Raw genomic sequence first — 23,327 nt, forward strand, 5'->3', positions numbered from 1 at the left:
CTCTGCAACTGTGTGAGGTCAGACTGTGCTGTATGGCACATGGACTTAAGAAATTAATAAATTGTTTATACAATGACAAGGTTCCTCGTGCAGTCAAAAAGGATGAGGTGGAGAGTGAGTATTAGTTCTAATTTTGCAATGAAGAATCTAAATTTTTCACTCTGATTTTCTTAGAGCTTAACCAATTGTCTTAGGGTAAAGTGTTTTTAAAAAGATATACCCATCTTGCCCAAAAAAACCCATTTTCTATGTTTGTCAAAATATTATTGCTGGAACAATGCAAAGCAATTCACAAGCAAGGAATAAAAAAATACATGAATAAAAATGTACTTATTAAAGTCTGATTCCACAGATATATTTTAAAATCAATATAAACCTATATCAAAAATTAAAATATTATATTAGAAAAACTTATGCTCTGATTTATCATGATTTTGAAAGCAAATAATGGTTAAGAACTGAGTGATCTTAAAATGAAGAATAGGAAAATTGACATATATATTATTCTCTTACACTAAATGACTTTTATTTTGTAGTTTATACTTATTTATTAAAATGGATTCAGGTTATTAGTGGTCTTTTGTTTAAATGGCTGAAGGGTTCTGTGAAAACATTAAACTATTTAAAATATTTTATCTGTTGGAAAAGGCACATGACACAAACTTATGCGTAACCTAAACAGTGCTAGAAACACTACAAAAAACTTTTAATTCTTTTTCATAGAAGTATTGGCAATTGATTCTATTGCTAATATGTTAAACCATAAACTTATAAACAAAAACATAAACTATATATGGAAGAACATTTTTGTTTCAAACTTTCAGAAAGATATGATGTTTGTCAACATCGATAAAGCTTACTTTATTTGTATAGGCATTTGTAATAATTCATGCAATGTAATATTTTAGTCAATGGGCTATGGAGGCAGTGAGATCTAGAATTAAGTTTGGATTTGCAATTCACAATGTGTGACCTTTAAAAAGTTGCTTAGTATAAACATATACTGTATATATATATGTATATGTGTAGAATATATATAATGCATATGAAACTTCTACTGGTCAAACTGACACCTAAAGTTCTCTACAAATATTAGCTATTTTATTATTTTATTCACATTTGCTATGTTGTTGTTTCTGATTCATGTCAGTTAAACCACTGAAAATAAATCATTAGACAAGTCTTTTATATCAGTGTGGTACATTTTTCTGCAATATTTGATAAATGTTTTAAGTCTTTTGATTGTTTATAACTAAGTTATAAAATTTACTTTGCCCTGAATTTAATTAAAAATGAAAGTATCGGATGAATTATGTCTGGCTTTCATCAATGAAGTAATTCTTTTAATAATATTATCACTGAGCTACATGTAAATTATGTAATTATTCAATAATATACAATATAATGATTATTAATCCAAAGTTAATTGTTCACTGTCATGATGTTTAGTTATTTCAGTTGAATTATGTTTGCTAACTAACCAGATTTATGTATATGCCATTGAGTAGGACTCCACAGGCAACAATTTGCAAACTTAGGAAATCCTACATCATATTTTAGGTTTTTATCCCTAATTATTCAAATTAAGAAATCAATTTCTACTTTGATTTTACTACAAATCAATTGTATTTGGAATCTTCCACTAAATGAGGTAGGCTAGTAGCGAGATAAAGAGTAGCAACACATACCTTCTGTCCCCAGAAAGTCGGGTGTCCTTTAGTGCAGAGGCCAGGTTACTCTCATTCAAAGGCCTGAAGTAGCTGGGAAATAAAAGGGGAAATCAAAAGGCATAAATCCAGGATAAGAACAAACAATGTCTGTGATCTTCACAGTAACCTGTGAAGGCTCAGAGTGAGGCAAGAGTGGAAAAAGTAGATTTCTCATCATTGTGTCATTGAAGGTCTGAACAGGAAATTCTCACACGTGGGCTACTTTGAAATCAGTTGATCTCATCACATACCTTCAAAATATAGGAGACTTTAGGATCCTATTGCAAGGACAAAATAGAATTCTAAAATGTGTCCTTTAGTTTGTCCATTTTAAACGCCTGAGAAGCTGCTTTCATATTTTATGAGCTATGAAGAGAAAGAGACTTGACCACCCACGCAGTTAACTTTTTTCCATCTCAATCACAAATATGACAACATAATTGCTAAGAGTGTGTTGGATGTTTAAGACCCATTTTTAGACTAAATTGCTAAATCTTAATATGACATACTTCTTTTTTTTGTATTCTTACCATGTCACCTATGTTATGATGGAAAAATTCTAAAATTCATAGTAACATTATCAACAGATATTTACTGATTATTTGTTATTAATTATTCTGAGAAATGAATATAGTTTCACCTTTTTGTAGCTGGCATAAAATCCATCATGCCAAATTTGTCTTCTCAATATTTCTGCCTTAATTCTTAAATCCTTACATTTAGTTTTATTTTTTAAACAAATTATTTAATCTTTAGATTTTCCTTAATAAAAATAAATGTTTCTGAGAAGGATAAAACATTTAATCAATTTTTAAACATATCAGCATGTCAAACATTGAAATATTAAATAACTCTTCTTTATACTGTTAATTGATTCATTCTCCACTGTGACTGTCTGTGTTTTAAAAGGAATATTTGTTGTAAATGATTACAGCCTGAGTCAAACTAAGTGAGGGAAGGGAAGTAATTTCAAAAAAATTTCCTCTAAGTAAAAAATAGTGAGGACAAAATAAATAGCCATTTAAACGTTCGGGTACAGGTGTCTTTTTCATAGAATGACTTTTGTTCTTTTGGGTAGATGCCCAATAATGGGATTCCTGGATCGAATTGTAGGTCTACTTGTATCTGTTTAAGGTATCTCCTTATTGCTTTCCACAGAGGTTGGACTAGTTTGTAGTCCCACCAGTAGTGTATGAGTGTTCCTGTCTCTCCACATCCATGCCAACATTTATTGTTATGAGACTTTTTGATAAAGGCCATTCTCACTGGAGTTAAGTGACATCTCATTGTGGTTTTGATTTGCATTTCCCTGATGATTAGGGATGTTGAGCATTTTTTCATATGTTTGTTGACCATTCTTTTGTCTTTTTTTGAAAAATTTCTGTTCGTGTCCTTTGCCCACTTTTTGGCAGAGTTGTTTGATTTTTTCTTGCTGATTTTCTTGAGTTCTAAATAGATTCTACTTATCAGTCCTTTATCAGATATGTAGCATGCAAAAATTTTTTCCCATTCTTTAGGTTATTTACTCTCGTGACAGTTTCTTTGGCTGGGCAGAAGCTTTTTAATTTGATCAGGTCCCATTCATTTATTTTTGTTGTTGCTGTGATTGCCTTTGGGGTCTTCTTTATGAATTCTTTGCCTAGGCCAATGTCTATAGGAGTCTTTCCCACATTTTCTTCTAGAATTCTAATAGTTTCACACCTAAGGTTTAAGTCTGTTATCCACTGTGATTTGATTTTTGTGAGAGGTGAAAGGTATGGATCCTGTTTCAGTCTTCTACATGTGGCTATCCAGTTTTCCCAGCACCCTTTATTGAATAAGGATTCTTTTCCCTAGAGTATGTTTTTGTCTGCTTTGTCTAAGATTAGATGGCTATATGAGGATGGTTTTATATCTAGATTCTCAATTCTGTTCCACTCATCTGTATCCCTGTTCTTGGACCAATACCAAGCTGTTTTAATAACTACAGCCTTGTAGTATAGTTTGAAGTTTGGTAAATTAATACCTCCTATTTTGTTCTTATTGCCTAAAATTGCTTTTGCTAAATGGGCTCTTCTCTGGTTCCATACAAAGTGTGAAATTATTTTTTCTGTGTCTGTGAAAAATGATGTTGGTAATTTAAAAGGGATTGCATTGAATCTGTAGATCACTTTGGGCAGTACAGACATTTTAACAATGTTGATTCTTCCGATCCATGAGCATGGTATGGGTTTCCACTTGTTTACGTGCTCTGCGATTTCCTTCCTCAGTGTTTCATAGTTCTACAGGGGTAGAGGTCTTTTACCTCTTAGTTAAATGTATTCCTAGATATTTTATTTTCTTTGTTGCTATTGTGAAGGGTATTGAGTTTTTGATTTGGTTCTTAGTTTGACTGTTATTGGCATATATGAATGCCTCTGATTTGTATGTATTGATTTTGTATCCTGAGATTCTACTGAATTCATTTATCAGTTCCAGGAGTCTCTTGGTTGAATCCTTGGGGTTTTCTAGATATAATATCATGTCATCCACAAAGAGTGAGAGTTTGATCTCTTCTGTCCCCATTTGGACATCCTTGATTCTGCTCTCTTGCCTGATTGCTCTTGCAAGGACTTCCAGCTCTATGTTGAATAGCAGTGGGGACAGTGGGCAACCTTGTCTGATCCAGTTCTAAGTGGGAAGGCTTTCAATTTTTCCCATTCAGTATGATGTTGGCAGATCACAGTGGAATAAAAGTAGAAATCAACCCTAACAGAAATTCTCATTCTACTCAAAGTCATGGAAGCTAAACAACCTTCTCCTAAATGATCATTTCATAAATGAGGAAATAAAGACGGAAATCAAAAGATTCTCTGAACTAAATGTCAAAGGAGATACGAGTTTTCAAAATCTATGGGACACAGCTAAAGCAGTACTGAGAGGAAAGTTTATTTCCATAAATGCCTATATCAAATAGACAGAAAATTTACAAATAGACAACCTAATAAATAGACTCAAAGTGCTGGAGAAAGAAGAACAGACCGACCCCCAACCCAGCAGAAAGAATGAAATTAATAAGATCAAATCAGAACTAAATGAAATGGACAACAGGAAAACTATATGGGAGATTAATAAAACAAATAGTTGGTTCTTTGAAAAGATAAACAAAATCGACACACCTTTGGCTAGACTAATTAAGACCAGAAAAGAAAAATCTCTAATAATGTCCATCAGGAACATGAAAGGAGAAATTACAACTGATGCCACAGAGATACAAGATATCATCTATGAATTCTACGAAAACTTTTATGCCCACAAATTGGAAAATGTGGAGGAAATGGACACACTTTTAGAAACACACAACTCCCTAGGCTCAACCAGGAAGAAATAGAATTCCTGAACAGACCAGTATCAAGAACTGAAATTGAAACAGCAATAAAAAAACCTCCCCAAAAAGAAAAGCCCAGGACCAGATGGGTTCACACCCAAATTTTACCACACCTACAAAGAAGAACTGGTGCCTATCCTACAAAAGTTATTCCACAACATCGAGAAAGACAGAATCCTGCCCAACACATTTTATGAAGCCAACATAACTCTAATACTGAAACCAGGAAAGGACGCAACAAAAATAGAAAACTACAGACCAATATCCCTCTTGAATATAGATGAAAAAATTCTCAATAAAATCTTAGCAAATCAAATCCAGGTGCTTATCAAGAAAATAATCCATCACGATCAAGTGGGCTTCATCCCAGAGATGCAGGGATAGTTCAACATATGCAAATCTATAAATGTAATACACCACATAAATAGAAGCAAAACAAAGATCATATGATCCTCTCAGTAGACTCACAAAAAGTATTTGACAAAATTCAACACCCTTTTATGATAAGAACACTTAACAAAATAGGCATAGACAGGGCCTACCTAAAAATGATACAAACCATATATGACAAATCCACAGTAAAAATCTTTCTTATGAAAAATTGATTGCTATCAATATATCACAAAAACAAAAGCAGAAATTGAATTATCTAAGTATTGAAACAAATTAAAAACAAAAAAGGTGAAATTAACTGAAATTGAGCACAAGTGAAATAGTAGGGAGAACATAATAAATAGTACAAATCATGACAAAGACTGGAAAATTACAGTAGAGAAGATAAATAATGTTAAATTATTTTCATTAAAATGACTTATAAAATTGATGAAAGACTTTTTTAGACAGAATCTCAGAAGACATAATTATTTTATTTCTGGTTTAAACATGGGAATAAAATTATGATATTTACACATATCAAGCAGATAATAAACCATATTATGCATATCTATATGAAATAGAAATTTCTTAGAAAATACAGACTGCCAAAATGCAGTAAAAAACGGAAACCTGAGCAAAACCTACATGTATTAAACAAGTTGATTTTGTTATGCAAACCTTCTTACAGAAATAATCTGCAAACTCATATGCATCACTAGTAAGAATGACATTAAAAATCAAACAGCACTCTTACACAAAGGTTTCTAGGTAGAGAAAAAGAATGCTTTATCAATATAGCGTTGATAGGAAAACCTCTCAAGTACATTGCTGTATAAAAATATAATCGAATTGCCTTCTGAAGAAGAATGAAAAAATAAATTTTATTCTAAAAATAATATATGCATTGATTTGGTTTTAAAGGAGCAGTACAGTATGATAAATATGCTTTTATTTCAAAAAGGAAGATTGATTTTACATTTGAAAGGATACAGGTAGCTTATAAAAGTTATATAGAGAAAACATATCATTCCTATTTATAAGAAATAAAATAATAAAACATCAATTGATAATGAAATCTATTAGATAAATGGGAATATTATAAAACTACATGAACATGAAAAAAGGCATCATAAAAAAATTCCTAAACATAAATGAAATGTTGAAATGTTTTCAACAAACAATAAATGATACATATGATAAACATGAAACCTTTATCATATCTTCTATTCAACATTTTAGAAATAATTTCTAGATGGTGAAAATAAAACAAGAAAAAAAATCAGAGCACCTGCAAAGGAAAAAAAAGTGTGTTTTTTTCCAGGTAAAATATTTGTTTATTCAGAAAACCCAGGAAAATATATACTTGAAATGACAGGTTTAACACATAAAACCAGTGAAGTAACTGGATATAAGATCAAAAAGCAAACTTTGATTATATTTCTATTTATAGCAACAAAAATTATTAAAGACAATTTAAAAATAACGATGTCATCTACAAAAGCATGAATGTGAAATACCTATATCTCTGTCTGAATTTAATACCCAAAATACAAAGTATAATGGAAATTATAGAAAACCTAGAACCTAATACATTGAAGCTCATAGCATAATATTGATTGGAAAATTTAACTTTATAAATATGACGAATATTTTCAAATTTACTTTAGAGATTAACACAGTCCCAAGCACAATTCCATTAGGTTTTTTTTTTTAACAGTTTTATTGAGGTGTCAGTATATAGTCTAAATGTCATCCACTTAAAAGTGGTTTTTAGTATAGTCAGAGTTAAAACCATCCCCACTACCAAATTTAGAAAACTTTCCTCATCCTAAAAAGAAACATTGTAGCCATTAGCAGTCACTTCCCATTTCAACCTCCCCTTAGCCCTTGGCAACCACTATTCCACTTTCTGTCTCTGTGGGTTTGTCTATCCTTGATAGTTCATAGAAACAGACTCACATAAAACACACTTTTTAGAATATTTGAATGCCACAAATACAGTGTTGAGCAAAAAGAGCTAGACACAAAAGCAATGATATCTTTACTTTGCGGTGTGTGTATGTATTATACTTCAATAATTGATTTTGAAAAATTTTCTTTGTTACAACAAACAATATAATTTATTATAAGACTTATGCAATCATAACATTATTTCCATTTCATGAAATATGAAATTACCTGGCTGACTCCAAACTCAAGTACTTTAATTTTAAAGCTTATGTGTACAACTATATTATATGTGAAGATTCACACCTGTCTTACGTAAGTCCATATGAGTATAGCCTTGCACAGTTGTTTTTACCATAATCTGATCTGGTAATTATATAATGGAGAAAACTCCATAATTCTATTATATTTTATGGGGAAAAAAAATCCATGAAACGAGCATTTTCTATGTACTGTAAAAAAAAATCTTATGAAAACAGATAATGACATTTTCCATATAATGGTAGTAAGAGTTGGCTATTATGAAAACTAAACAGGAGTCCCCCGTTATCCACAGAAAATATGCTTCAGTATCCCCAGTGGATACTTGAAACCATGAACAGCACAAAATGGTCAGCACTTGGGGGGATTGTAGTCTGCCACACAGTGTGCAGGTCTGTGGGGACATGGGCCTCCCTGTGGCACGTGGGTCCTGGGTTCTTGTTCTTCTGTTTGGCACATAGAGTGGGGGAGGGGGAGTGGCCTGCCAGCTGGTGCTCAAAATCAAGGGGTGTGGTCCTCCATATGGGAGACGGGTCCACAGGAGAGTTTGCCTGTGCTTGGTGCATGGGTCCCTGGTGGTGCAGGGCCCTCGGGTTCTCTCCTTTATCTCTTCCCCATGTGTAGGGGTCTCCCCCAGGTACCTTCTGATCTTGGCAAGAGGAACTCCCGGTCCCCATCTCCTTCACTTAGTGTCTTCTGTCACTTGTCTGACGATTTATAATACAATGCTCCCTCCAAGAGGGTCCATCCATACGTGGGCATCTACTTGCAGTTTTTGAGCGCCCCCCAGAGAGTGGCCTGTGCCAGCTGCTTCTAGTCTGCCATTTGGTCCCAAGGTCCAGTTTTTCTTTTCTTATGTAATCTTCTAATTGCTCCCGTATAAGTGTTTTCTGTTCTAAGTAAATGTACTTACACAAAGAATCTGTATAGTGATTATGTACTTTCTCACTTTCAAATCCTTATTCAGAACATTGTTATTTGGCTTCTCTTTTCTCATCTTTATTGAGACTGCTTTTCATTAAGACACTAACGTTTTATTTGTTATTCATTCTTTCATTCATTCACTTTGAGTTCTTTTTATATGTCTCTCTGTTTTAGCAGTAAATTTTATCCTTAAATCCAATATATTGCAAGCTTTACATTATTTTATCTATCAACACATTTTACTAGATTTTTCCATTCTTTTTGACAATTATTATTATTATTATTGACATTCATATTATTTTGCATTCCCCAGTTTTGCCCTTTCTTGTTTTTTTCCTACCACTCTGGCCCTGTAATTTTAGTGTATGGACTACGCAATAATCATTATTGGAAATGTAGTGTAACAATTGATTTATTTTTCAAACAGTTATGATCTTTTAGAATATGCATGCACCTAATAATCCTATTTCAATATAGAACTGAAAGGAGTGAATGAATAAACAATTATAAACATGGAATAAACAATTTTCTCTCAACACTTATTACATAGGTACATCAGTGAGCCTATAGAAAGATTTAAATTAGAAAATAACCATTACAAACATGCACACGCACACACACACACACACACACACACAAATATACACTCTACACTAATACAGAGTACTCATATTTTTTAAGTTCTCATGGGAATTGTCCAAGATATACTATAATCTCAAGTATCAGCTTGGCTAGTGACACTTGAAATGTAGCTATTCGGTTCTGATAATAATTAATGAAAAATAACACTTAAAATCAGGTCCTCCATGACACCAGCCAAATTTTAACAGACATATAGAACATTTTCAGCTTCACACAAAATACTGCAACTGTAGTTAACGTGTATAGAAGTCAATAAGCAAAAATTCGAAAATCTACAGAATTTTTAATTCTGTCATATATTGCTAAAGAAAGTAAGAGCCAAAGAAATTACTACAATGGATAGTCACAATTTTTATATTAATTATGACTAAAATAGAGCAGAGGTCTTTCTTGTGAAAAATTAGTTGCCTTAAATACGTATATTGCAAAAAAATGAAATCAAAACTAGAATAACCTGAGCATGTATCAAAACAAAAGGAAAAAAGCTGAAATTAAATTAAATTAAATACAAGTGAAGTAGAAGAAAGAAAAAAACAAATAATATAAAATCATGAGACACAGTGAGCAGAGAAGATCGACAAAGCCAAAGATATTTTTATTGAAAAAAATAAAATTGATAAAAGAATATCTAAAAAATAACCAGGGAAGGCACAAATTTTTTTTCTAGTTTAAATGTAGGACTATCTTACGGTTTTAACAGATATCAAAAAGTATGAAACCATTTCATAAATACAATTTAATATCCATGTGAAATAAAAAATTCCTAAAATGGGCATACTACTAAAATTAGTAAAACAGACACCTGAATAAACCCTACATGTATTAAATAAATTGAGTTGGTTATATAAACATCCCTATCAATATATTCTACGAACTCAGATGGCATCACTAATGAGTAGTAGACAGTACTAGTACACAAAGGCTTGCAGGTCATCAAAAAAGAAATGCTTCTCAGTGTAGCCTTGATAGCAAGAACTTTCAAGTGTGTAGCAATGAATGAAAACATAATAGAATCTCCTAATGAACAAGGATCATGAAAGAAATGTTACTCTAATATGAGATATGCACAGATTTACATTAAAGGGATAATATGGAATGACCAGTATGATTTTTATCTCAGAAATGCAAGACTTGTTTAACATTTAAAAGAAATAAAAGTAGTTCACATTATAAACATTACACAGAAAGTATATAACATTTTGATTGATGCAAAAATATTAAAATTTAACAAGGATTCAAAGCAAAGTCTGTTAGAAAAATAGGAATGTTATAAAATTGCATGAATATGCAAAAGTTATAAGAAAATTCAAAAATATGATATGTTGAAATCTCATCAAAAACAGGAAATAATACATATGATATACATAGAACCATTATTGTACCTTCTCTTCATCATTGAAAATAAAATTCTAGACAATGAAAATAAAGAAAAAATTTATGGCACCTGGAAAAAAATAAAAGTGTGATTATTACAGGAAAAATAGTAGTTTATGTAGAAAATCCAGAAAATCCTATACCTGAAGTGGTAGAATTAAAACACAAAAACAATGAAGTAACTGGATATGGGCTCAACATACAAAGCTCAATTGTATTTCTATTTACAGCAACAAAATAACTAAAGGAAATTTTTTAAAATGAGGTTGCTATTTATAAAGGCATAAATGTGAAATATCTGTATTTCTGTATGACTTTAATACCAAACAATTCAAAATATAATAGAAAGAAATTAAAGAAAATTTAATACATTGCTGGACATAACATGATATTGGTTGGAAAAGTTTACTTTATATAGAGGCCTAATCTTTGACTATGACTTAAGAGAATAATGCAGTCCCAAATATAATTGTAGGAGAGATATTTCCAAATAACTGCTATTGAGATGTCATGTAGATAGCATAAATTTCATCTATTTAAAGTGTATAAATCAGTTAATTTTAGTATATTTACAGTTACAACCAAAGCATTTCCAAAATTTGGAAAATTTTCATCACCCAAAAAATGTAGCTATTAGGGCTCACGTCCTATTCCAACCTTCCCTTAGCCTTTAATGACTATTCCCCTTTCAGTCTCTGAGGGTTCGCCCATTCTTGATATTCATATAGACAGATTGGCATAACATGCAATTTTTAGAACCCATGAATGCCACAAGTAGAATGTTGAGCCAAAAAAAAAAAAAAAAACCGACACAAAAGCAAAGATATCCTGTTCCTTCTGTTGTGTATATTATGCTACAAATATTATTTTTGAATATCTTTTCATTATTAAAACAAATTACAGTTCATTGACTTATGCAATCATAATATTTCCATTTCACAAAATATAATATTACCTGGCAGACTCCAAACTCAGGTGCTTTACTTCTAAATCTTGTGCTTACAAATATATGTTTTTGAAGATCCACATCCAACTGATTGAAGTCTAAGTGACTGTAGCACAGCACAGTTATGTTTACCATATATTGTTTCCTCTACTCTGTAATGGAGAAAAATTCATACTTCTTTTATATTTTATGGGGGAAATTCATGAAACAAGACGATTTTCCAGTCCATTAAGAAAAGGATTTGTATCATTTAATCATATTTTCATGTAGTATTAGTAAGAGTTGGTTATTATGAAAACCAAACACAGTAGTCCCCCACATCTATAGGGGATGTGTTTCAAGACACCAGTGGATGCCTGAATCCACCTATTTTACTGAACCTTATTATATATTGTGATTATTCTATATATACACACCTTTGGTAAAGTTTAACTTATAAATTAGGCACAAGAAGGAATTAATAACAATAACTAATAATACAAAAGAGGTTGTATAACAATATGCCAGCATCACTACTCTTGAGCTTTTGGGTTATTTTTAAGTAATATAAGATGTACTTGAACACAAGCACTTCAATACTGTGACAATTTATATGATCACCAGAGGGATCCTAAGTGACTAAATTGTGGGTCACCTGTACAGTGTGGACCTACTGGTCAAAAGAGATAATTCACATCCCAGGCAAGACAGAGTGGGACAGTGTGAAATTTCATTCTGCTACTCAGAAAATTAAGCAATTTAAAGCTCATAAAATGATGTTTTCTGAATATTTAATTCAAACTTTTCCAAACATGGTTGAGTGCTGTACCCTCAAGCTACAAAAAAATGAAAACACCAATAACGGCGTACCACTGTGGTCCATTCTTTAACATTTATATCAGCATTTCACTAACTTTCAACAACTTTTCCATGTCTTTAATTCAGTTTAAACTTACTCATATTGTTCTCCTAAATTTCTCCTTTTTCTATTTTTTCTACTATATCCCACCACTCAAAAAACTTACTTAAGTTTGAAAGTTGAGACATTTATTGACACCCATGGATGATGGCTGCTGTTACGAAAGACTCCAATCCATGTTTTCTCTGAAAGGGAGCCCAGAAATTTCTACAGAAATATAAATGTTGTACATTTAAATACTTATTAAATATTTAACAATTTTTTAAACTGCCAGTAGTGTGTTCTTTCATTGGATCTATGACTGTCAAAATAAAATTACTGTTTTAAGCAATATTAAAGTTGAAAACTCCTTCATATAGTGCTAAGAACTTTCACAAATGTGTGTAATTTTCACTTGAAATGAACTCTTAAACATTTATACTTAGTAGTGTCATTCTTCTTCTTACGTTAATGAAGAAAATTATGACCCATGTAACTTAATAGTAACCAGCATTGGCAAAACTAATATAAATGAATTTAAATAACTTTCAAGACACTTTACATACATTATTAAATCAATGAATATTTCTACTACATTCCTGAGATTTTGGGATTTAGAAAGGAATTAAAAGAGCTGCAATTTGGGAAATAAATGATATATAAGCCAAAATATGGTTTTCTGGGTACCACACCATTCTTTAGCTAAGCCCCCAATTTTGTCCGTTTTGGTACTGGTGGAATACCAATGGTCTAAATCAGGTGCTTCCCCTTACTAAATACAACCATAAATTCTGGAACTTATGAAAGACACAAGTAAGTAGACTCTGAAAGTTGGAAAGGGAAAGGTGGAGTGGTTTGGGACTCCAGGATCAGGGATCAAGCTGGCTGGGCGTCTTAAGTCCGCACCCTACAGAAGAAAGTGACCTAGGCCTGCTCTTCCCAGCACCCGTCCTGGCAGTGAGAGGTGCCTCAGGTAAGCTCATTCCCCCTCTGTACTGAAAGGGAGTCCTGCCTGCACCTCCAGCACGGTTGGCAACTGAAAGGTTGGCGCCTGCAAGGGTGATCTATCAGGAGACCTGCTAACAGTAAGTAGCCAGAGGAAGTGCTTCTGCTCCCCACCAAGACACACCAGGGTAGGTGTGGCTGAGGGGGACCAGCAAAGGAGTCCCATGACTACAAGTGCTCCATCCAGGAAGCTTCTGTGTCCCTGAGGGCATGAGACTGACGTCCCCATCCAGAGACACCAGATAGAATGGATTTTAAAATGATATATGTACATATTACTGCAGTGAAAATTATCCTACTATAGCTAATTCATTAGTATAAATAAATTGCAAAAATATCACCTGGGAGTGAAAGGACACAGACATAATAATGCATAATGTATGACAGGCATAAAACAGGCAAAGCTTTTTTATGTATTAGATGTCAGGACAGTGGTTTGGGGAAGGGGAAGGAGAAGTGATCAGGGCATACACAGGGGTGTTGGGGTTGGAAATCTCAATTCATGATCTGTCTTGTGTTACATGAGTCCATTTACTGCATGATGAATGTGCATAATCAGGATGTACTTAGTTCTTTATATATAGTAAAACTAAATAGGAATATTTATTTTAAAATAAAGACATGAATACAAGCATGGTTTTCTGTGAGAAGCAAGAAGCGAAAATAATTTAATGTGTATTATCAACATATGAATACAAATAACTTTTTGTAAAGTCAATCAGTGGATTATTTACAGGTTTGAAAATAAATAAGCTAATTATATGTACATAAATATTAATGAATTCTATAAATATAATACTGGCTGAGAGAAGCTTTTAATAAAGTGCTTTCAACATTTAACATCTTACCATTTCCTCTTCATTATCTATGTAAAGCAGATTAGAGTTGTTAGAAGCACAGGCCGTCACACTCTCATCCCAAGTTTTCAATTCCTTACCAATGTAATAACAATTGGTGGAATATGTGAACCACTCCTCTGGACAACGACCACAGTGATATGCTGAGAAAAGACTATGAATTATTATCCAGAAAGAATATGACTTTTTAAAAATAAAAATCAATCTATGTATTTGTAAAGGTATAAATTTACATGCACATAACATATCTGTGCATCCAGACAGCTGCTACATGTAAAAAACACACTCTCGCTCATATACACGCACTGAAAATGGTAAGTCTCTGCTCTCCTAATTATGTTCCCACATAAAGAAAAACATCAAACAAAATCCACCCTCACATGTCTGAAAAATCACTGAACAAAACACTTTTTTAGAAGAGCAGAACCATTTAATTCTTACACGACAGCAGTAGTAATCTGAGTAAAATGGCAAAAACAGGGTATGGTGATTTTAATGAGTATATGTACTTATTGTTGAAGAAAAAGGAATGTCCTCCTATAATCTTTATTTATGAATATTTATTGTCCAATATTCTAATTTATTTCCCCCAGAAAAATCTATTATATTTTTGCACAGACTAAGATAGCGATAAAATATAAAATGTACCTTTCTGAGTTCCTACAATCTGGGAAGAACTGTTGTGTTTTACTGTAACAAGAAAAAATGGAAATATTTGTTATTAAATAATTAATATCTAAATATCCTATTTCCTATTCTTATAAAATGTTTAGAGGCACTTTCAATCATTAAAGTGAAAAGTTTCATTACAACCTTTCAAAAATATACTTACAGGGAATAGAAGCTATTAACATCATTTTTAACACAGAGCCCACTAAGACAGTGCAAATGACGGCCAGGATCTCAGCAGTGAGCTTCTCTGGAGGTAACAGTGAAACTGTGGGGAGAGAAACAGAAACACTGAGAAAAGAGAGATGGAGATAATTGATTAGAAGATTTACGTAGAAGACAACCCCAATGTACAGGGATTCAAAGGGATAAACTCTTGTCTCTAAACCCACATCTACGTAGTAATCTTTCTCTCAAAGTATACTGTTGCATATTCAGTAAGTATAATGCCCCATGATTTGTTGATGAAGGCCTACACGTTTAACAATGCCTGAATAAAATTAGCCTTCAGATTCATATTAGAGTACCATATCCAAACTTTGAGCTCTCATCCTCACAAATGAAAAATATTCCCTCATCTTTCCCACAACTCTTCACCAAAACGGTATATCCCAGAACAGTTACATTGAAGATCTGTAAATGCTCACATTTGTAGTAGCAGGTCTTCTCCTTCCCCTGAAGATCCAGAGGAGCATTTTGAAGGTTTAATTCCACTTCTGTTATTTCCTGTTCAGGTACTGAAATGGAGCTTTTCTCACCCTTAGATTCTCTTTGCTGCCTCTTTGGGTCCTTGGCCAGATTCAGTCCTGAGTAGGTTACTGTTTGATTCTTCATCTCTACAGCTGTATGATTCATAGACTGTGCTCTGTGATAACTGTACTTAAGAAGTTAATAAATGATTTATTTAACGATAAGATCCCTGGTGTAGTCAGACTAGGGTGTATTGGGGGCTGAGGAATAATGTTCATTTTGCAGGTGAACAGTGTAAAAGTCTGATACTAATTTGCTTAAAGCTTTATACAAAGTTTTATAATTGAACAGGTAATTTTCAAAAAAACATATTCACATTTGACATAATATTAGTAGTTGAAGCAATAAAAAATGATAAACTAGTGAGGATAGAAGTTCATAAATACAAATATCTTTATTAAAATCAGATCCTGCAGAAACATTTTAATGCCATTTAAAATATTCGTGTTAAATTATTAAAATTCTGTATTGGAAATAATGCACTAATTCTAAGACACTTTTATAATTCATTAATCATGAGTGAGTGCTATTAGAAGAAGTAGTAATATTAACACATATAGTAATTTCTTACACAAAAGTACTTTTAGTTAGTAATTTATGCTTGCATTTAAACTTTTGGCCAGGCGCGGTGGCTCACTTCTGGAATCTAGCAGTCTGGGAGGCCGAGGAGGGAGGATTGCTTGAGCTCAGGAGTTTGAGACCAGCCTGAGCAAAGCAAGACCCTGTCTCTACTAAAAATAGAAAAATTAGCCAGATGTCATGGCATGCGCCTGTAGTCCCAGCTACTCAGGAGGCTGAGGCAGAGAATCGCTTAACCCCAGGAGTTTGAAATTGCTGTGAGGTAGGCTGACGCCAAGGCACTCCACTCAGGGAAACAAAGTAAGACTCTGTCTCAAACAAAAATAAAAATAAATAAACCTTAAGAAAGACCCCATGGGGTCAAAATCGTAAGGCATTTCTGTTGTGTTAAATAAGTGTGATAATTTAGATAATGTAGTCTGATAATATAGTCAATGAGCTCTGCAGTCACTGAGATCTAGAATTACATCTGGCATTGAAATTTATGATGTGCAACCTTTGAAAGTCACATAGTGTCTAGTAACACAGTTTACTAATCTAGAATGGAAAAAATAATTTATAAAGTATAATGTATGTAAAACACTTAACACATACATGGCACTTATAAACTATCAAAATATTAGTGTTTTAATTATTTTTATTACAATTGCTCCCTTATTATTTCTGGTTCACATTAGTTAGAGAATGTAAAATAATTCATCAGATAGGAGTCTCTTATATCATCTTTTTGTTGCAATATTTTGCTCAAATGTTGTTTAATTCTTTCAATTGTGTGTAATTAAGTTTAGATTCACATTTTATTAGTTATCTCATTCTTATTTTGCATAAAGTAAAACTGCCTGCATTTACTCTAAAAACATAAATGGGAAATTACATTTGACATACATACATAATTTGAAGTATTTATTTTAAACGCCTCTTTCTAAAGGCTGGGCTAAATAGAAAATATTATTGGCTCTGTATTGATTATAAAATTAATTATCATGATGGTAATTAATTGTCATGATTGCTATGGGTTTCACTTTAAATAATCCTGATTAGCAAAGCTAATCTTATGAGTGTAATTTCTTGACTAATTCTCCACTGGCAATAATTTGAGTACTTGAGAAAACCCTTCAACATATTTTATACTTTAGGCTTCTTTTTCACCCTTAATTATTCAAGTAAAAACACCAATGTTCTACTCTGATATTATTTTACTATTTATAATTTCCCACTAAGTGAGATGAGCTGGTAGACATAGAGGAGAATATCAGCACATACCTTCTGTCCCCAGAACGTCCTACAGCCTTTAGTGGAGAGTCCAGGCCACTCCTAATAAAAAAGAAGAAATGTCTGTGATCTTCGCAGGGTGCCCTGTGAAGGCTCAGAGTGAGGCAAGAGTGGAGAAGGTAGATTTCTCATCAATGTGTCACTTCAGGGTCTGAACAGGAAATTCTCACACTTGGGCTATTTTGAATTCAGTTGATCTCATCACACTCCTCCAGAATATAGGAGACTTTGGGCTCCTAGTGTTGTTTAGTTTGTCCATTTCAAGCGCCTCTAGAAATTATTTTTATATTTGATAATTTAGAGAAGAACAGAGGCTTGACTAGCCATTCAGGTAAGTTTCTCCATCTCAATCACGAACACTAAAATCCTAGGCCTTGTTAACAGTATCTTAACTGTTTATGTTACACATTTAGACAAGGTTGCTAAAACTTGGCATTGCATACTTGTTTTCCTTATACTCTTTTTAATATAATTGCTATTGTAATGAAAAATAATTTTAAATCATAATCACATTATTACTAGAAATTTAATGTATTTCTCACTAATTTTTGTAATAAAGCGCTACATTTTCAACATTATTATAATCAATATGACATCAATTTCCAAATTTAAATTCCAAAATTATCTTCTTGATTTCTCTGGCTTAGTACCTAAAATTCTCACATTCAGTTTTATATTTTATAAATAAGTTATTCAGATTTATCCAAAAAACTAAATGTTTCTGGGAAGGATAATATATTAAACAATATTGAACTATATCGCCATGCCAGAAATTGAAATATTAAATAACTATTCAGTATTGTTCATTGGTTCATTCCTCCAATCATAACAAATTTACTGTATTTTAATAGGAGTATTTGTTGTAAATGACTAAAGCCTGGGCTAAACTATGTAGGAGGAAACACAAATTTTAAAAAATGCCACCTAACTAAAAATAAGTAGGGCAAAAAGTAGACTTTTAAAACACAGATTCAATGACACACGAACGTAAATGGAAAAGCTTTAGTTTGCATCAAATGGAAATTTTTTCATCATTCCTCATCTCACATCAACAAAAGGGAGAATGTTTGCTATTTATGATTCCAAAGGCTATTCCATGAAACTTCTTAAGGATTGATTTCAGAAAAACTCAATCGTCAGCTTTCTAAAATCTACCAAAATGGAATTTAAATCCATACTTACTTCCTTGGCATCAGAACAATTATTTGAGCATTCCAGGATAATGGCTAATGTTGTTTTGGTATATATGTATTTGTGCTACTTATATTTTAATATTTGGTCATAAACTAAATTAATAATCTGATATATGTACTTGTGTTCACATTTCATGTATTTCTATTAGAAATAAATTTATTTATATTTACATATTACATTTTCATTAACTAAATTAATAATCCTTTCTATTAGACACATACCACTAAAACAACAAAACCATCATTTAAATGTCAAATAATATAATATTCACTAACGTCTTCTTTTTAAATTTGTGGTACTGATATCTGCTATGTCTACGAACATCCACTTGGTACTTTCAATTAAATAACGTTGTATAGTCACGTGTCACTTAGCAACAGGGATACATTCTGGGAAATGTATTGTTAGGTTATTTCATCATTGTGTGAACCTCGTACAGTATATTTTTATGAACTAGATGGTATACTACTACATCCTTGGCCCATATCATATAGCCTCTCGCTCCTAGGCTACAAACCTGTATAGCATGCTACTATTCTGAATAATATATGCAATTGCAACACAATGTTAATATCTGTGTGTTTAACATATTTAAACATTAAAAAAGTCCAGTAAAAAATATGGTGTAAAAGATAAAAAATGATATACCTGCACAGGGCACCTACCATGAATGAAGCCCGCACAAATGGAAGTCTCAGCAGGTGAGTGAGTGAGAAGTGAGTGAGTGTGAAGGCCTAGGACATTACTGTACACTATTGTAGACATTGTAACACTGTACACTTAGTCTACACTAAATTCATACAAATTTTTTCTTTGTTCAATAATATAACCTTAACTTACTGTAACCTTTTATTTCATAAATTTTCTAACTGTTAAACAAGTTTGACACTTCATAATAAAAATTAGCTTAAAACACACACCTATTTTACAACTCTACATATACATGTTCTTTATATCTTTATTCTATAAGCTTTTCCTATTTTTAAAATTTTTAATTTTTTATAGGCTTTTGTTAAAAACTAAGACAAGCACTTAGCCTAGGCCTACACAGGGTCAGGATCACCAGTATCACTGCCCTCCACCTCCACATCTTGTCCCATGGGAAGTCTTCGGGGGCAGTAACATGCATGGAATTGTCATCTCCTATGATAACAATGCCTTCTTCTAGAATAGCTCCTGAAGTATCTCCCTGAAGTTTTTTGAGTTAATTTTTTTAATAAGTCGATGGAATGAACTTTAAAATAATGATAAAAATATCTGTGTCATGAATACAGAAACCAGTAACAACAACATATTAGTTTATTATCATTATCAAGTATTACGTGCTGTACATAAATGTATGTATACTTTTATATGACTGTCACCACAGGTTTGTTTACAGCAGCATCACCCCAGACACGTGAATAATGTCTTGTACTACAGCAATGGCTATGATATAACCTGGAGATAGAAATTTTCAGCTTCATTATAATCTTATAGGACCACTGTCATGTAGGCAGTTCGTTATTGACAAAAATCTCATTATGCAGTGAATGACTATATGTCACATCCTTTCTTAAATGTAATATCATGTTTTTAGTATTCTAGCACTTTACTGGAGACTGTAGGCTTATACAAAGGCATAATAAAAATGTGAAGACACAAGAAAAATTATTCAAAATATTAGGTATAGTTAGAATTCACTCTATGTGATATAAATATATATGCTTAATGTATACATATAGAATCTGAACATATATGATTTTGACTATTCCTAATAATTTTAACACTTAGTTTCCAAGAGTTATGCAAATTGGAAGCAAATAATAAGTGAAATTATTCTTTTAATATGATGGCAAAATAAATTCATTTTTAAGAATTTTTTAAAATAGAAAGAATTAGTAACTACTCACTCTAACTAAAGGAAAAAAATTTAAATGTCTTTTAAAGATGATGCACATCTTTCCAATCAAAACTTGAATTTGCAGAAAGGAAAATTAAAAAAAAGAAATTGTGTAGCTATATCTAAATGCATATTGAATGGATAAAATATTAATTACAAAGTTTCAAACTTTAAAATGTATGTTTGTATTAGAATTCAGAAAGTCAGCACAGCATAATCAGTATATAAAAGTACAGGATAGTTTCAGTCACTTTCTGCTTCTATAATAAAATGCCACATACTGAGCAATCTATAAAAGGTAGAAATTACTGCTCTCATTTCTGGGGGCAGGAAAGTCTAAGATCAAATTTCTGGAATTCTGGTGTGTGGCATGGGTTGGTCTCTGTTCCCAGACAGTACCTTGTTGCTACATCTTCACTGGTGGAAGGCAGAAGTCCTTTTCTAAGGTACTAATCCCTTCATAACTAATCACTTCTAATAAGGCTTCATCTCTAATTACTACCACAATAGGGATTGAGCATCAACATGAATTTTGGTGAAAACACAAACATTCAAACCATAGCAAGGATAGTTAGATCTTTTCACTGTTTAAGAAGGATTAAAATTATGAATTTTGTTAGACTTTAATGAGTGAATAGTATATACGGTAAATGCATAGCAGCAAAAGAAAAAATATTCTAGGCATATTAAATAAGCACATCCATACAGTGGAAAGTAAACAATAAAAATATTTACTGTGAAAAGATAAGAAAACAAAAAAAGTACAGTTTAAAATTTGTACTGTTCCATTAAAATTAAATAATAATTACATTATAATTATGTCAAATTTGGTATTATGTACAAATGAAATGTATAAGAACAATTATATTTTAAAAATTGAGAATTCCATTGAATATAAATAAAATATTTGTTGAAATACAAAGAGTGTTTATATTCAAGAAAACTATTTACTGTCTTAACAAGACACTCCATTAATGAAAGAATAAAGAAAAATTTGAATAACAAGATAAAAACTTACACCATACAATAGAAACTGGTAGAAAACTGCTGTAGTTAATATGCTGTTATAATATAAGGGAGAAACGTTTTTGGAAATGAAGAAGCATGCTCCATAATAATAGATTTATTTACCAAACAATTAGTAATATATTTTTAATAATTTGTATGTACCTGATAATACAAGTTTAACACAGACTTCAAAGTAAAAAGTAAATCATCAAAAACAGGGAATTAAACACTTCTCACTGCCCATCACATGGTCATAGCACTAAGCCTATAGAAAGATTTAAACAAGACAATTAGTCAACACACACATGCACACACACACACAAATTCACATATACACTCATACTAATACAGAATGCTTATATTTTACATTCACATGGATATTTTCCAAGAATACAATATTGTGCCATATTTATATTAACATAGAACTCTCTCTCCATGCAGTGCTACTAGCCAAGCTTAACTGAGGAGACTTGAAATGCAAGTTTTCAATTTTAATATTAATTAGTGAAAAATAAATAATATTTAAAATCAATATCTCAGCCACACTAGCCACATTTAAACAGACATGTAGAACATTTCCAGCTGCAAAAAAAATAGTCTAACTGTACTTCAGCTGAATAGAATTTAATAAAAAATTTGAAAACCTATATGATTTTTAATTCTGTAATGTATTGCTAAAGAATATAAGAAAATGAAATTACCACAATGGATATTCATGATTTTTATATGAATTACATGTAAAATATAGTAAAAGTCTTTCTTGTGAAAAACTGATTGCTTAGATTTATAGATCACAAAAGACAAAAGCACAAATTGAAATATCTGAGGATCAAGAGAAAGCATGTCATTCCAATTCATAAAAAATAATAAAAATATAACCTCAATTGATAACAGAATCTATTGGAAAAATAGGAACGTTATAAAACTGCTTCACTATGAGAAAGGTATGATAAAAATATTCCTAAACACAAATGAAATGTTGAATGTTTTCAACAAACAGGAAATGATAATTAAGATAAACATAAAATCATTATCATATCTTCTATTCAACATTATAAATAATCCCCTAGACAGTGGAAATGAATCAACACCAAAAAAAATTATGGCTCCTGGAAAGAAAAAATAAAAGTGTGATTTTTTTTGTTACAGGTAAAATATTTGTTTATTCAGAAAACAGAGAAAAATTTATACTTGAAATAATAGATTTGACATAGAAAATCAGAGAAGTAACTGAATATAATACCAAAATTCCATTGTATGTCTCTTTATAGCAACAAAAATTATTTAGGACAATTTAAAAATAAGGATGGGTGCAACGCACACTACCTGGGGAACGGACACGCCTGGAGCTCTGACTTGGGGGGAAAGGCAGTACATGGGCAACGTATGTAACCTGCAATTCTGTATCCCCCATAACAATAAGATGAAATAAAAAATAAATAAATAAATAAATAAAAATAAAAATAAGGATGCCATTTACACATCATAAACATGAAATACCTATATTTCTGCAGAATTCAATATCGGAAAAGAACAATATATAATTGATAGAAATGAAAGAAAATCTAGAACCTAGTACATTGAAGTTCATAGCATGATATTGATTGAAAATATTAACTTTGTAAATAGGACTAATCTTTTGAAATTACTATAGGGATTAAAGCAGTCCCAAACACAATCTTAGAAGAGATTTTGTTTTAACAGCTTCAT

General features: G+C 31.8%; 1 protein-coding gene across 1 annotated transcript; it reads right to left on the bottom strand.

Moving 5' to 3' along the window:
• Nucleotides 1-11,564: 11,564 nt before the first annotated feature.
• LOC138396867 (NKG2-C type II integral membrane protein-like) lies at nt 11,565-15,766 on the bottom strand. The gene is made up of 6 exons (XM_069490606.1): nt 15,580-15,766; nt 15,096-15,200; nt 14,912-14,953; nt 14,255-14,406; nt 12,529-12,629; nt 11,565-11,676 (listed from the first exon to the last, which is right to left on the bottom strand). Exons 1-6 carry the CDS (start codon nt 15,764-15,766, stop codon nt 11,565-11,567), a joined length of 699 nt encoding a protein of 232 aa, XP_069346707.1.
• Between the last annotated feature and the right edge of the window lie 7,561 nt (nt 15,767-23,327).

Source organism: Eulemur rufifrons, chromosome 16 (assembly GCF_041146395.1).
Source record: "Eulemur rufifrons isolate Redbay chromosome 16, OSU_ERuf_1, whole genome shotgun sequence".
Classification (NCBI taxonomy): domain Eukaryota; kingdom Metazoa; phylum Chordata; class Mammalia; order Primates; family Lemuridae; genus Eulemur; species Eulemur rufifrons.